The 14,702-nt window shown below is 48.2% G+C and overlaps 6 protein-coding genes across 6 annotated transcripts; 1 reads left to right on the top strand and 5 right to left on the bottom strand.

Annotated features, from left to right (window-relative positions):
• Positions 1–75: 75 nt before the first annotated feature.
• EJ05DRAFT_485382 (FAD/NAD(P)-binding domain-containing protein) lies at positions 76–1,138 on the bottom strand (the record flags this gene model as incomplete). The annotated part of the gene is made up of 2 exons (XM_033745445.1): positions 76–637; positions 717–1,138. 2 exons carry the CDS (start codon positions 1,136–1,138, stop codon positions 76–78), a joined length of 984 nt encoding a protein of 327 aa, XP_033601805.1.
• Positions 1,139–2,231: 1,093 nt separating this feature from the next.
• On the bottom strand, positions 2,232–2,947 carry EJ05DRAFT_475575 (uncharacterized protein). Its single transcript, XM_033743830.1, has 3 exons — positions 2,895–2,947; positions 2,336–2,810; positions 2,232–2,256 (listed from the first exon to the last, which is right to left on the bottom strand). Exon 2 carries the CDS (start codon positions 2,795–2,797, stop codon positions 2,480–2,482), a length of 318 nt encoding a protein of 105 aa, XP_033601804.1. The 5' UTR covers positions 2,798–2,810; positions 2,895–2,947; the 3' UTR covers positions 2,232–2,256; positions 2,336–2,479.
• Positions 2,948–3,622: 675 nt separating this feature from the next.
• On the bottom strand, positions 3,623–4,739 carry EJ05DRAFT_499766 (uncharacterized protein; the record flags this gene model as incomplete). The annotated part of the gene is made up of 2 exons (XM_033746897.1): positions 3,623–3,742; positions 3,792–4,739. The coding sequence occupies 2 exons, from the start codon at positions 4,737–4,739 to the stop codon at positions 3,623–3,625; spliced, it is 1,068 nt and encodes a 355-aa protein (XP_033601803.1).
• A 530-nt stretch (positions 4,740–5,269) lies between these two features.
• On the top strand, positions 5,270–6,557 carry EJ05DRAFT_499765 (extracellular lipase; the record flags this gene model as incomplete). The annotated part of the gene is made up of 2 exons (XM_033746896.1): positions 5,270–5,512; positions 5,559–6,557. The coding sequence occupies 2 exons, from the start codon at positions 5,270–5,272 to the stop codon at positions 6,555–6,557; spliced, it is 1,242 nt and encodes a 413-aa protein (XP_033601802.1).
• A 121-nt stretch (positions 6,558–6,678) lies between these two features.
• On the bottom strand, positions 6,679–8,001 carry EJ05DRAFT_343347 (uncharacterized protein). The gene is made up of 2 exons (XM_033740934.1): positions 7,543–8,001; positions 6,679–7,477 (listed from the first exon to the last, which is right to left on the bottom strand). Exons 1-2 carry the CDS (start codon positions 7,744–7,746, stop codon positions 6,800–6,802), a joined length of 882 nt encoding a protein of 293 aa, XP_033601801.1. The 5' UTR covers positions 7,747–8,001; the 3' UTR covers positions 6,679–6,799.
• A 1,910-nt stretch (positions 8,002–9,911) lies between these two features.
• On the bottom strand, positions 9,912–10,732 carry EJ05DRAFT_485377 (acyl-CoA N-acyltransferase; the record flags this gene model as incomplete). Its single annotated transcript, XM_033745444.1, has 2 exons — positions 9,912–10,369; positions 10,435–10,732. The coding sequence occupies 2 exons, from the start codon at positions 10,730–10,732 to the stop codon at positions 9,912–9,914; spliced, it is 756 nt and encodes a 251-aa protein (XP_033601800.1).
• Between the last annotated feature and the right edge of the window lie 3,970 nt (positions 10,733–14,702).

Genomic DNA, 14,702 nt, shown 5'->3' with positions numbered 1-14,702 from the left:
AGGTATAAGGTTCGCACAGATTTGTATTTGGGAACGCTAATGATATGAAAAAATGGCCACTCCATTGTACATCATCTAGTCATGCAACCCCTCAAACTCAGCACCTAACTGCCCAACAATCCCTGCGGCCGCAAACCCAGCCATAGCAACTGCTTGGCCCACACTCTTCATCGGCGTCGCTATATCACCCACAGCAAATACCCCCTTCACAGTCGTCTCATAGAACGGCGCGTTCGTCTTCACTACCCCCATCTCCGTCAACTCCAGCCCTAGCATATCCACCCACGGACCCACAACCTCCGTCTTCGGCGCATGCATCATAAACCCCATCTTCTGCACCTCGCCATCCTCAAAAGTGACATGTAACCGCTCGTCCGGCGTCTCGGGGTGGTACGCCATGCCTACCATCCGCCGCGCCTCGACCACAACATTGCGCGGCCCAAAGAACTCCTCCATCGCGGCCGTCGTCGCCGCATGTCCGTTCGTATACAGCGTCACGCGGCCCGCCAGTCCGGCAGCCATGCGCAGCCCGTGCAGCGCGCCTTGCGGCTTTGCTAACATCGACTCCGCATCGGCGAACACGCCGGCCGACGGCGCCCCGGATTCCTCGTAGCCGTGGCAAAACAGGCAGTGGAAGCTACAGACAAGGGGTGACGCGTTAGCAGAACCGTCCGAGAATATAGTGTCGGGGGACCCGAGGAGGATACTACACTTACACTGCCTTGCCCCATACATCGCCGTACCCCTGAATGCCGGCTGGAAACACGTCGCGCACGCCTGTTGCAAGCACGACTTTGCGGCCCCACCACTCCTCGCCCTTGTCGTCGCTGGCCTTGAACAGAGCCTCGGACTTGCCCTCGCCAGCATCGGCAGCACGCTTCACCTCGACTACCTTGCGGGTCTCGAATCGGGCCGTCTTGTACCGTGAGAGAATGTTGCGTCGCGTGGCGTCGCGGAAATCCTCCGGGTCGCGGTGGTCCCAGGTCGGGAAGTTGTGCATGTGGGAGGTGGGCGCATTGCGGTATATTTGCGAGTCGAAGACGACGCAGGTGCGCAGCTGGCGCGAGAGGCCTAGGGCGACGGAGAGGCCGGCCGGGCCGCCGCCGAGAATGAGGACGTCGTAGATTGTTGGAGCCATGGTTCTATTACTCGAGGGCAGTTTGATATTTGATATTCGATATCTTAAAGTAAGAAGATAAGTGATAATTGGCAATGAGTTTTGAGGTGTGATGTGGGATGTGTTTGTGGAAGATGACGATGTGGTGCATTACGTCCTCCTTAAGTATCTTGTGCAAGAGATGGGGGAAGATAAATAGGCACCGTTATGTCCCCGGATTAGAATCCGGTGTGCGAACTAGGAGTTCGGGATGCTTGCGATCTTTTCGGGCCATTAGAGCGGAAGCTGTTGTCGATCGGATAATTTCAAGGTTAGTCTATCACCGTCTCTAAGTTACCAAAAACATCTCAGGGCGTGACATGCACACTTGAACCTGTCCAACAGTCTAATTCATTATTTCGTTGGAACGGGAAACAAAAAATGTTGTATAATAGTACGCATGAATCAGAGAAAGACTTGGCGTAATGACGTCTATCCACGCTGGATGGATCTGCCCTAGTGCTTAGCAACGTCACAAGCCAGACTCAATCAAAACTCTCCTTAAAGTCTCCTTTGGGCTAGAGTCGTTGGACGCCAATCTTGCTTGGCATCGCAATCGCTTGATCTTCTTGGCATCGCAATCGCTTGATCTTTACTTGGGCTCTCTACTATAGTATTTGATTATTCAAAGTTTCTCCACTATGAGTCCGCAGCAGGTCGAAATTATCGATGACGCAGAATCATGACCCATAAAGTTATCGCCGCGATGGCAACAGAGGGCACACCAACTCCTATGCCAATCTTGGCCTCAGTGCTCATACCACCTCCGTCTCCACCACTAGCACTGCCACTGTCTGAAGACGTCGATGTCGGTTGCGGATCCGTAGTAGTAGGAGTTGCGGAGGTTGGTTCGCCGCCTCCCCCAGCGGCAACGGTAGGCGTAGGCTCTATAGCTGCTGTTTCGGCGTCGCCATCTGATTTCCTAAAGATTCGGAAGCCGCGCGAAGGTGCTTGCTTGAGCGTTTCGGTGAATTTCGTCGATGAATCAGTAACGGGAGGTAGAATGTGATATGCAAATTGGTAGCCACAGGACGCAAGCAGATCGTCAGATAGATTGACCTCCCAGGCCCAGGAGCCGCCATGTGAGGAATTGCAATAGGCTGCGATGTGTTAGTACCAGGCCGAAAAATAAAGAAAGCATGGAAGGGAGGAGAGGACCAGAATGAATACTGGACGTACGGTTTAGGATCTGTGACCAACTGAGGTCGAACGATACGACCCAGAGAGACACCATGCCATCGCTGGCCATGATATCACCACCATCCAAAGACAAGTCGCGCTGGTTGTTCACTGCTCACGCTCATGAGCGAGAAGTCAAAGGCTTTATGAAGGATCTATGTACAGAGCTAGACACTTACGATCGAGGCTCCATTCGAAGTTATGGACAGAGTACTGCTCGACATCGTTTCGCGGGTCGAAGTCCGCTAGATCAGGGTTTGGTATCACAAATGCATATTGTGCGTCCACGTTTGTGAGCAAGCATCCTACCACAAATACCGCCACAAGTATTGTGACAAGCTTGGGCATGGTCGAGTGTCGGACGCGAGCGTCGAAGACAATATAGGATCTTAGTCTGGGCCTTTTTATAAGTGTCGCATGGTGTGCTGCAGGCTTCCAAGAGTCGAGGCGAGGCCAGCCCATTCTGATCTGTTGACTGTGGCTGTAAGAAACATAGCATGATGCACGAAAGACAGCCTTCGAAGCCAGTTCCCATTTGCGAGAAGATCGTCATACTCACCGATAAAAGAGCTTTGCGGGTGGAAGTTCACAGGTGGTGTGTCGGTACGCTCAGGTTGCCGGTGGCCACTGATGTCCAAAGTTATTGTTAGTATTATGCTCAGCCTCAAGCCTCCGCCAGACAACTAGAATTATCAAGTCATCTCAGAATGCTAAGGATGCAGGGACTGCGTGCTCGACCAATGAATGCTGAATTGTGTACACTGAGGCGCGCCCGAATACGAGTGCCAGGTACTTGGAGGCGCTCCAGACCTTGAAATGCAGGCGTATCACACAACTCTACTGAATTGCTTTTGGAGACTCCCTCACACCAATAGGTGACTTGCTGAGCAAATATATCGTATATAGATGTCCAATTATGTTGTAAGGGGCTAGTGGATTCTGTCTGCTGCTCATGGTGATCTTGCGATATGTCAACGTACCAAACGGTTTGCGTTGACAACTTAGCATTGGGAAGACCCTGACCTGAGCTGACAGCAGTTAAGAGATGAAAGATTGACTGCACATGGTCGGCTCTTCTCGACCACCCGCTCAACGTGATCTTATCATTACGGTACCTATTGTACACTAGTGATACAGTCCGATCTCTGCGGATGGTTATACCGTCTTATAATCGGTAAGTGGTATCTTCGCTGCAAAAATGTAATTTGTGCCAATGATTCTTTACCCATCCAGAACTCCTTTATGCTTGTATTGATAGGCAACCTAGTCAAGATTGCCATTGCTGCTTTACGCCTTCCACTTGGTCTCGGACCAATTGGCGTACTCATGTTTGAGACCGACTTGGACCCATTTCGTTGTAATGACAGCCCAGATTCCAGCCCACAGGAAGGGAATACACCAACCGACCTACAAGTGTTAGTGAGAGACTAATCCATATCGAAACATTTATACACACCACGTATGCAGCATCTCGGCTCAGCGTAAAGATAAGAACAGTGGTAAGCACAGCAGCACCGAGAGCGCCAGCTGCCCAGAAAAGAGTAATGCGGTGGAGCATAAGTCTGAAGTCTTTGCTTGCTTGGTAGCGCAGATTCAACCGCTGTCTAAACTCGGTACCCCCTGACCCATCAACGGCGACGATGTCTTCGATCAAAGAGTAGATACCAGGTCGAAGAGGGGATCCACGCGGGAGTGAGGAAATCCGAACAGGTGCTTTGTAGCCCATGATGCGAGCCGCATCGATTACTAGAAGCTGGACGCCAAAGGCAAACAGCATACTTGATACAGGCATAGCCAAAAGGCGGATGGGCGGCTCTTCAGGTACAGTGCCCACAATCAGCTCGATCATGACTGCGATCCAGGCGAAAGAGAGGTTCCAATGGAACCAGTCGAGATAAAATCGTCTCGCACCAATGACTCGGCACGTCGAGCCTTGCTTCCACAGTCTGTGGAATCGCAGGAAATACTCGACAATAGATACAGTTCCCAGGAGACCAGTACTGATACTGAAGACGGCATTATGCGACAGCCCTGTGCCATACCAAAGACCAAAGTATAGAGCGATTGGCATGGCGACACAATCTAAGACTACCAAGGTCCAAAAGAATGCGATCCATCCCTTCCTTGTTCGTAGCGAATAGTTCAGAGTTGGTGGCTGCGTGAATTCGGGATCATAGGTAACTTGTGTAGGCGCATGTATTGCCGATGGCGGTCTTGTCGAAGCTGCAGATGGGGCAGTGGAGCCAGCTACATCAGGATTGACTGCACTCTCTGGCAATGGTGCACTGTTCGGGAGGGGAGGTTGCAGATGGCCATTTGGACTGGTAGCACCGCCGTTAGCTACAGGTACGTTGTCATCTGTCAGATGGTCGGCGTGATCGGTCTTCTCGGTAGTGAAAGACATGGTCGTAAAAGAGTTAGAGGTGTCTCCTGAAGTTCTGTGAAGCATTGGGTTACCGGCGCTCGAGATGACCTTGGACGGTTCCAAATTGTAGAGTAACTTACTGTGAGATGGATCCCGCGTACAATACAGGGAGGAATGCGAAGGACCAGTGACTCGGTGAGGTCCGTTCACTGTAAGTGATAATCGTGACTCTCAGTGAAATAGAAGTCGACGTGATGATAGAGGAGAGACGTGTGATATCTTGTGATGATGAGAGAATGGAAAAACAATAAGCGTACGTAGAACAGTTCGCAGCCGGCAATCCATGCAGCGCAGTCTTCTCCCATCCGTCATAAACGCTTTCCGTAGTGACGTAGAGCCAAGAGTCCAAGCACGACGCCAACCTCACAAGGCCTAAACTCGCCTGTCACGGTCCACACTCGTGATCATTCTGCAGCACAGCAGTACGGCACTCATCACAACAGAACCTATCTCTACTCCGAATCCTCGTATACCTCCAGAACATGTAGAGATACTCCCCGGTGGCAGCCATGCGAACAGGTTCTTTCCTTACCTACCTCCTTGGCGCCCAATATGCGTTCGCGCATCCGGCGCAAATCCCGCTTCTCCATTATGACAACACCACAGTCTCAACGATTCTCTTTAATGAGCTGGAGGAGCTGGCGCGTATCGTGGACATCTCGTACTGTGTTGGAATCACAGGGTTAGGGATACAGAAACCATTTCAATGCGCAAGTCGGTGCTCGGAGTTCAAGAACTTCGAATTAGTAAAGGTTAGTCAAGCAGACAAGACTCGTGTAGAGCCACTGACATACGCAGGCATGGAACACAGGACCTCTTCTCTCAGACTCATGCGGATACGTTGTGTTATCTCATCCTCCTTCACCTAAGCGCATCATTGTAGCCTTCCGCGGCACCTACTCCCTTGCAAATACCATCGCAGACCTCTCCACTGTCCCCCAGGAGTACGTTCCATATCCTGGTGGTGATGATGATGATACATCGGACCTACCGTTATTCAAGCAGATTCGGAAAAAATCATTCGACGCAGAAGATGACGTCCCATCCGCAGAACCACCCAAATGTAACAACTGTACAGTGCATATGGGATTCAACCGATCGTGGCTTAATACGCGAACAGCGATCCTGGAGGACTTAGCTGATGCACTTGATTCTCACCCGGACTATCAGCTCACACTGGTTGGACACTCTTTAGGCGGTGCTGTTGCAACATTGGCAGCTCTGGACCTGAAAGCAAGAGGCTGGGATCCAATTACGACCACGTTTGGAGAGCCACGAATCGGAAATGAGCACTTTGTACACTACATCGACGCAATCTTTGGTCTTCCATCAAGCAACAGCTCATCTGTCATGACGGAATCAAAAATGCGCCGAGTCACCCACGCAGACGATCCTGTCCCGCTCTTACCGCTAGAGGAATGGGGCTACCAAATGCATGGTGGAGAGGTCTTCATCTCCAAGCCAGATCTTTCGCCTGAGGTTCATGATGTAAGGCACTGTAGAGGCGACGATGACCATGACTGCATCGCCGGGAACGACAATCGTACGCCAACAGATTCTGCTCCTAGCAACCATGATATCGAAAGCTTTGGTGATGTCGGAACCTTCTTCCAGGAACATCTCCCTGGCGAGTCACATTCCAACTGGTGGTCCGTTCCTACCCGTTACAAGCTCTGGCAGCTTTTCTTCGCACACCGAGACTACTTTTGGAGACTAGGACTCTGCATACCAGGTGGTGATCCGAAAGACTGGTATCGAAAGTATCCACACTACGAAGATGGAGATGAACCTCAATAAACCGAATTGAATAATATGTGTAATAAGCGATTGCGCTGATCTACTTCTAGGTACACAATGTCGCATTTCATTTTTCTTTTCCAAGGATCAATGCAGCACAGTGCTCTGCGTCATTTAGGATTTGTACTGCATCTTGGAGTGATACAGCGTGATCCATGATTTGCTTTGTATATACATTAATAACATATGCAATGCGCAGGTGCTTGACATTCATTTCGTCTATCGATTGGATGCCGCCTGCTCTAGATCGACCTCGACAAGTTTGGCACATGAGAGACTTGCTTCTGCATTACCCTAGAATTCGTTCGAGACCCACTGAGAAGGATCCCCATACCACTATGTTCCAGCTCCGATAAATTTTCTTCTGGTCGTCTGTTTACGACAAAGTCGTGCGCAGTATGCATTGAGCGGAACGCTTCATCAATGCCAACATGAGCCTGAAAGGCTTCCCTCACGCGGCTGAGTGCAGTAAAAGTGACAGAAAGTTCATCCTTGAAATTCTCTTTGTCCGCTTCCCATACGTCTCGCTGGTGCTTGGCTCGTGCGACTTCATGCTCCAAGTTCTTCCTCTTCTTCACGTTCTTCTCCCTTTCCGTGTCAAGGGTCCGTCTAAGTGCTTCCTTTTCCGTCGCACAGTGATTGAACTTCAGCGTCAAAGTGTCGATGATTTGACTGTCTCTACTCAAGTCCGATTCATGGAGCTGCCTCGTCTGCGTAAGCTCGGCCTTCACGGCGACGAATTTCGACTCGTAAGGTCTAAGACGCAAAAGTTCCTGAGAGTCTTGCAATCGAGCATCCTTGATCTTGTCAAGCTCTTTGCTTTGCTTACTCAGCTGCAACTTTATGTCCTCGTTCGTCTTCAACCACGAAGTATATTCTTGCTGAACTTGAAGTATGAATGCAGGCATTGCGTCTGATTGCTGGTCCTGAGTTGGCTAGGAAGACCTTAGTCGTGATAGGCTATTGATGCTTGTATTAGACTTACAGATGATGAGCCTGACCTTTTGACATCTGTTCGCTCTTCTACGTTCGACATCTTTCTCTTCCGGGCTGGAGTTCTGGCTGCCGCCGATGGAACCGTGGTTACGGTTTGAGGATCGAAGGGTGAGCCAGGTATGCAGGTTGCATCCTGGTTAATTTCTTCCATTTGCGCTACATCCGAGGAGAGGACATTCGAGCTTGTGATCATGGTGACTCTGCTCTAGTATGTCTCGCACCTGAACAAAGTGGGTGACCCTGGAATGGTCGATGGAAAGGATTTGCGAGCCATTAGAGAAACACGTTCTTACCATTGCTTAGTTCTAAAGTGCAACTTGCGACTTCCTTAATGACGAGGCACGTAGTACCCCAAGCGTTGCAGGCCATAATACCACAAGCTTTGAAAGCCAAGTTATGAATATCATCTGCGGTGCAGACATCTACAAAGTACCGGCAAACAGATCGTGAGGCCATTCGCTTATGTGGTTGCTGACAGACAGGCATGGATTCCAGCCGTTCAGAATACCCAGAGGTGATATAAATGCCCGGAAAGCATAGCTTTACGCCCACAACCAGACCTCACGGCAATCTTGGGTCTATCTATGCAGCTGTCATCTTTATCCCTGGGTCACGACGTGAAGACAGCTACCACGATTGTCGACTCCGGCGCAAGCATATGTCTCCTCGATACCCAACCCATGACGTCAAGCATGAAAAATCTCCTCAGCTTTGCAGCTATTTACTATCATTTAAGAACTATTCTCCTGCAGTCAACTTCCAGAAATCTCGTATGAAAAATTACGAGCTTGCTCTTGTAGATACTGATTGCGTAACACAACAGTGTCTTCACGAAAGTAAATCATGGCGCACCTAGGCTACTATAATGCTTTATGTATAACTACAGCTATCCGTTCATAGCAACTTATGATATAGAGGGCTACCTGAAAATCCCAAATCAGCGTCAGATTTATTATAGCGCAGAACACAGCCTTCATAACTATTAGAGCAAGTGTTCATACGTCTGCCAGAGGATTTAAGTTGTGCAGAGTTGGCTTTGCGTGGAGAAGTGTTAGCTATATCACTTTTAAGGCCTAAATAGGTGCCTCAAATTACATACAATCGGCACCTTCTTTCACATGGGCGATTTATATCAGCATTGTGGTCACGGAACTCTTCCTAATAGATATTTCGTCCTGCATATCGAATGTATTCGCTGACGATAGACTCAGATGTGGCTTGAACAGCAGAATCTTGAGACTCTCGCAGAGCTTTGATTGGCACTTCAAGATCTCCCATTCGATTGCTTACACACATTAAGCATCTAGAGAAATTATACGTCTCTTTCGACATGATATGAACTACCTACAGAAGCCTAGCCATAGGTTTGCTAGAAACTAAAGATACTTGTCAACATGGTCACCACTGTCTATTTCACAGTCCTAAAGACAACGCATATCGATGCAACCTACTCCACGATCTCGTGAAAAGTCGCGCCTTGGAGAGTATGCCACGTTGTCTTCTGTACGACAATGAGCCAATTTCTATATAAAGGCGCATGATTACGAGTTCCATACTCGATTTTGCAACTCCAAGTTCACCTTGATATCCATCGGGCCGCTGCACTTCCAACGTCAACACTCATTGCCCCTGAGGCTCACATGCTACACACCAACACCGCTCACTCGCTCAAAGAACTCAGACTTGCGCTCATCATCTATTTAAGATGATCCCTTTCCGCCCGGAGTACAAACGTACTTGCTCTCTTACCTCTACCGCCCCAACATCTCCTTACTGCGCAGAGCGGCGCTGTAGAGAGTCATACATGTTGCTGTGTCGCTACTGCTTCGAATATGTCTGTCACAAGCATAGCGAACCTAGCATCCACAATTGCGGCCCTCTCATACTTCCCACTCCGCCCTCGTCTCCTTCTAATCCCGTGCATGGAGATGCTGGGCCTGGGAATCGGACCAGGTTGTTCGGTATCGTTGGGCGGCTATGGGGTCTCGTTACGACAGAACCTGGGGCTGTGAATCCGGACCTGCGAGTAGCCACTACAGATGAGTCCGAACAAGCCCATCGAAGTACTGCTGATTCAGTCTCTGCCTTTCGTTCTTAGCAATACCTTCCATTTCCAGTGCTCTTAGCTAACGTCTCTGAGCTCTTGCCATTACCGTGTCGATGCCTTAAGGATTCGGTCCTCGTTTAATGAATCCTGTATATATGTAATAGACTATAATCTTATCACAATCCATGTCGTTCACAGTATCTTTCTTTCGTGTTTCTTTTCACTTCCACAGTCTTCCTTCATATTCCCTTTCTTCACAATCCACTTCATCACACTGCTCTATGTATATCGTTATTCTTCATACTTCCTTTTCACATCTTTTCTTCTCGCTCCTGAGCTTTAAGCTTCTGGCCTCTCAAGACTGTGTTTCCCTTATCGTCCATGGTCAGCCATGTCCCTTTGATACGATCTGGCTCCCATAGCATCGCATATCCAGGCTCAATACCTTCGACCTCGATCTCCTCGAAAACCTTCAGACCAGCCCTTTCATATAAAGCCCTCGCTGGGGGCGCCGACTCTAGGACTACGGGAACGCTTTCCCTCTCGGCAGTCTGCATGCCCCATTCTAACAATCTGCTGCCGATTCCTCGACGCTGCGCCTGAGGGTGTACAGCGAGTGAATTAAGCAGCCAGTAATCATCAAGTGTTTTATAGAAGACAACCTTGGATATGACAGATCTGAAGTATGCTACCCGTTTCCAGTCGGTTGCATAGTCGAGGAAGTTGTCTTGGTACCATTTCTCCCACGAGAGTAAGTATCTGTCCAGTCCTACATAGGTCAGGTCACCATCAGGTAGTATGTGTATTCGAGTGGTGACGCACTTTTCCACATACTATCATGCATCCACTTCTGCGCTTCTGGATCACTACCAAACCGCCTCCACACGGCAAATCCAATAATGCGCCCCGGGTCACCTAAGCCATCATTCTCGTCTGTGACAGCAACAGTCGACACAACCCCAGGCGACAGAAATCCAATCTTGTTACGAATTCTCAGTGACTCTATGAGATCGCTGGGGTATTTATCCCGCTGTGGATAGAGCCAGCAGTATAGTTCGTTGTTCCAATACGCTGCGAATGATACTTCAGCCGCGTATGGCGCGTCTGCAATTGTAGCGAGCCGGATGTGCATAGTGAAGATAAAGAAGTTCCATGGCTCTTCAGAAGATGTGACGAGGGCCGCCTCTTAGTATAATAGCTACTCTGTGCTTACGGATCCGCTTACGCCCTAGGGCGCGCCGGTTCATGCGTCCGCTTCTGTGGTGCAAGATTGACGATAGGAACCTCTACGCATTACTCATACTAGTATTGGCTTATCCACTGCGTATATCTCATCACGACATCCAACAATCACCCCTTTATCATATATCCCAATTTTGGTCCATTCTCCAGCAGATGTATCTAGAGGAAGCCTTTACACAACTTATAGAAACATAACCACTTGTCCTAGTCATATCCTGAACTCGATGAAATTTTATGCGAACGTCGGAAGGCTCATCAGTCGCTATACCATCGGTAGTGTCTTCAACGCCTGTTGAGTTTCTTACAAGACGTAAATCAGTAGTATGGTGTGGTACCTGGGCGCCTCTAGATACCATTCCTAATATGATAGTATCTGTAAGATACATAGTTGCTTTAGAAACAGTATCTATCAATGGGTGTATCATTTGCCTCCACTATGCACAAAGTCCGAGTGAGGACTTCACAGAGACACCTATGAAGGTCAAGTTATTCCTGACTCGTAGAGTCACCTTGAAGTTACAGTATTCATCCCTAGGTTTGTTTATCTTTCTCTTCTGATTGTATTGTGTAATATCATCAGCGTCATGTTCAGCTGCATATTTAGCCGTGTTCGCGCTCGCTCTATGCCAGTCTTTTCTTGTCTGTCTTGACGTTGCAGAGGTGACAAGCTCCGAAGCTCGTATTTCGATGGTTTACGGTTTGGGAGGTCAGTGTCAGTATTCAACATCATCTGTTCCAGTATTATAATCCGTGAGCCCGTAGTGTCAGAAGTAGTCTTCAATGTGCTTTACACGTCGACTTGTTCTTTTCGTCATCAACACCACGCATTCGTTTTCCCATAGGTGTAATCGTGGTGTAACTCCTCCCGATGGCTCGTGGATATATAATGACATGATGCCATTAAGGAGGCGTCGCCTATAGAGCCGAGAAATGTTAGAGTGGGAGGTTGACTTCAAATGATCGAGGTGCCATGTTGCTTACCTTGACAGCCGTGTGATCATCTATCGGGAAGTCTTCAACCCTGAAAATACGATGATACGAGTAAATGAGCTTCCCAGGAGAGATAATATTTCTGCGATGCCGTGGCAGGTATTCGTTGGTGTGCGAAATTCAAGGGTGGTTCTTGGAAGATGAAAACTGGTAAAAGGCCGCTTGGACTTTTCTTTTCTTTGTCAGATGTGCCTCCACTCCAAAACTTTGTGAGAAAGCTCCCAGTGAGAGTTACACCACGATTCATTTGAACAGGAAATTCATTGGTGAGATTATTGTAAATCTATCTTGTAGAAGAAGCTCGATCTTATCATGCTATGCCCTACTTAAACCAGGTTATGACCGTTCTATACACCAGGATTCATCACTCCAGAACTTCAAGCCATCTCAGCCTCAGCTGATCATATATAAAGCGGTGTTTCGCTAAATTAAAATCCAGGAAGGGGTTAGGTATGATGACAGAGACGTAAAAGGGCAATAGACAGTGTTCGCAGAGTTGTTGCTTCCATGAAATAAGTATATGCGAATCTTTGGGCCATTCCTGTGGGTCAAAAGAAGATCAGGGCAAGACTTGATCTCTGGATCAAAAGCTAAAAAAAATTTGTAGCGTCTCTTTGATTAAGCGTGTCATCCTTCGTGCAGGGGCCATGCTAATCTTCTCTGTAGTGTTTCATATTGACCAAGTGCCCGAAGGCGAAGTAAGCTCCTTTTGCGTAGACTATATGTGACTCTCTTGCCATACACTGATGACCATAACTGCACTAGCTCGGCTGTAAGCCTGCAGTGATCGGTTCCCCAGGTACAGTGACTGAGCTTTTTATGCCCTCTCGAATGCAGCAGTGAAGCACATGCACTCTACCGAAACACGCAGTGAAACGAACACAACTTGAATTTGATCATTATCCCAAGCTCTACCGATGATGAAGAAGCACACAGTGCCATTCGAAATGGGTGAAGCCCGGGAAATAATGTTACAGCGTTCAGAATATTCGCTGCCACGATCGTGACAACCGTTACTAATGAAGCCTTCTCAAAGAGTACTTTGTTACATATCTGGAATCACACAGTACATCTTATCTCAACTCCATATCTTATGGTTTATCGGTTCTGAATCTCGAAATATTGACGTACATCCACTGAGACCGCAAGCGCCTATCATGTATCAGATGCCCATCCAATCAATCCAAACCCCACTCCAGAAAACCTTTACATCCATTTCTCCAGGCCTACGAGCCCTACCGCAGTTTCGCTCACTCTAGATCCAGTTTGAGCACACTATACTTAAAGTCGGACCGAGGCCACCTTTACGTCTGGTCATACAATGGGAGAATATGTCTATACAACCGGACAAAGACAAGAATAAATACAGCACACAAAGGAGGTACATCGCAAAAAATCGTTTCAACGGTACACAAAGCTGGCCATCTAGTTTTGCACCAAATCACAATCATGAAATGCCAGCCAGCAAGTCTGAGTAGACTCCTTCGAGGAAACAAGGTATGTCAAACATGTAGCACTGAAAGTATGTAGAGTGGTCGAAAGCCCCGACCGGTAACGTACTAAACTGCACGCATTCAGGTAATGATCCGGCTGAATGAAAGCAAGCTGATCAGAGACAGATTACAGTTCGAGGTAATCAATCGATCGTTGACGAAGTTGTCGATAAGAAGAGACTATCGGGATCGAGCACAACCTCATATAGCATGGACTTGGAGCACGAGGAAGATCTGAAGCAATACAACCCTCACGCTCTGTCTACTTGTCAAGGCTATAAGACGATTGATAACAGAACGCAACAGTCCACTCGAAGGAGCTTAGGCTGAAGAGATGTACTGGAGTATATAAACGATTCTGAAGGAAAGGAGAGGTGTAATCTTGACCGAGGATAGTACTGAATACGATTAAAATGGTTAGCCCTGACAAGACTTAAGAGTTTACTGCTCTGGGCCTTTAGATCTCAGGGTTCTTACGCGTGTCTTCTCCTAACAACCAAAATATTGACATTACCAAGAAACACTGCGAAACGATACCTCGGCAGCGAGCTGAAGCTCTATCAGCTGAATGATAAGCATACGGAACATAAGACAAAAGACGGTACATCTGAGAACAAATCTCCTAGCAAAGCCGTAAGACTTGTTCAGTCCCCATTTGCCGCTCCATAGAGCTATCTAACATCATTATAGTGCTCCTAGCGGCGATGCAATACCCTTTATGCAACAGTCCTTCCTCACCAAGCAAGACATACAAGACAACCAGCCTGAAAACGAAGAAGGGGAGAAAGAGACAGAAAGAGTCCACTAAACACATAATACTCTGATCAACCGGCAATATTACAACCATGGATCCGTGCTTTAAGACTCAGGCAAGGGTAGGCTTCGATTCGTCACCACATCATACTGCGCCGCAGCCACACCACAGTCCCTCACACGTCCGAGGTACTTTCCAGGAGATATACTCAAGACGTCCTGATGACTCCAACCTTGCCGCTGGGCTGGCAACGATGTGTGCTGATTCGATAGAATTGTCTATACGTCTCCAGCACTCTGGTTGTGCCGAGCTGCGTGTGCCGCACTCATCCCTTCTGTCATTACTCCACTTTTAACACCGTATGCCCAACGTGTATGTACTATGTTAGACTACGCCGTATCATGTAACCCTAGCAGATAGATCTTCCCGCTCAGATGATACAACACGACGGTAACGCGACATAGTAACAGATTAGTTATAGTCTTACGTCATTCCTTCTTCTTTGACTAATCGAGCTCTTTGCAGATAATAGTACTTACGAACTACTTCTATCTCGCATGCACGCATGAAACGGCTTGGAGAACACTGCATGCGGCTCCATCGATAGCATAGCATAGCATAGC

This window comes from Pseudovirgaria hyperparasitica (assembly GCF_010093815.1).
Source record: "Pseudovirgaria hyperparasitica strain CBS 121739 unplaced genomic scaffold EJ05scaffold_6, whole genome shotgun sequence".
In the NCBI taxonomy this organism is placed as follows: domain Eukaryota; kingdom Fungi; phylum Ascomycota; class Dothideomycetes; order Acrospermales; family Acrospermaceae; genus Pseudovirgaria; species Pseudovirgaria hyperparasitica.
This window is presented reverse-complemented; position numbering and strand designations above follow the sequence as displayed.

Excerpts from the sequence above, each read along its gene's own strand:
- EJ05DRAFT_475575 (XM_033743830.1), bottom strand. The coding sequence starts at position 2,797 with ATGGGCTGGCCTCGCCTCGACTCTTGGAAGCCTGCAGCACACCATGCG.
- EJ05DRAFT_343347 (XM_033740934.1), bottom strand. The coding sequence starts at position 7,746 with ATGATCACAAGCTCGAATGTCCTCTCCTCGGATGTAGCGCAAATGGAA. Across the intron at positions 7,478-7,542 it reads AAAGGTCAGGCTCATCATCT|CAATCAGACGCAATGCCTGC; the intron begins GTAAGTCTAATA and ends ACTCAGGACCAG.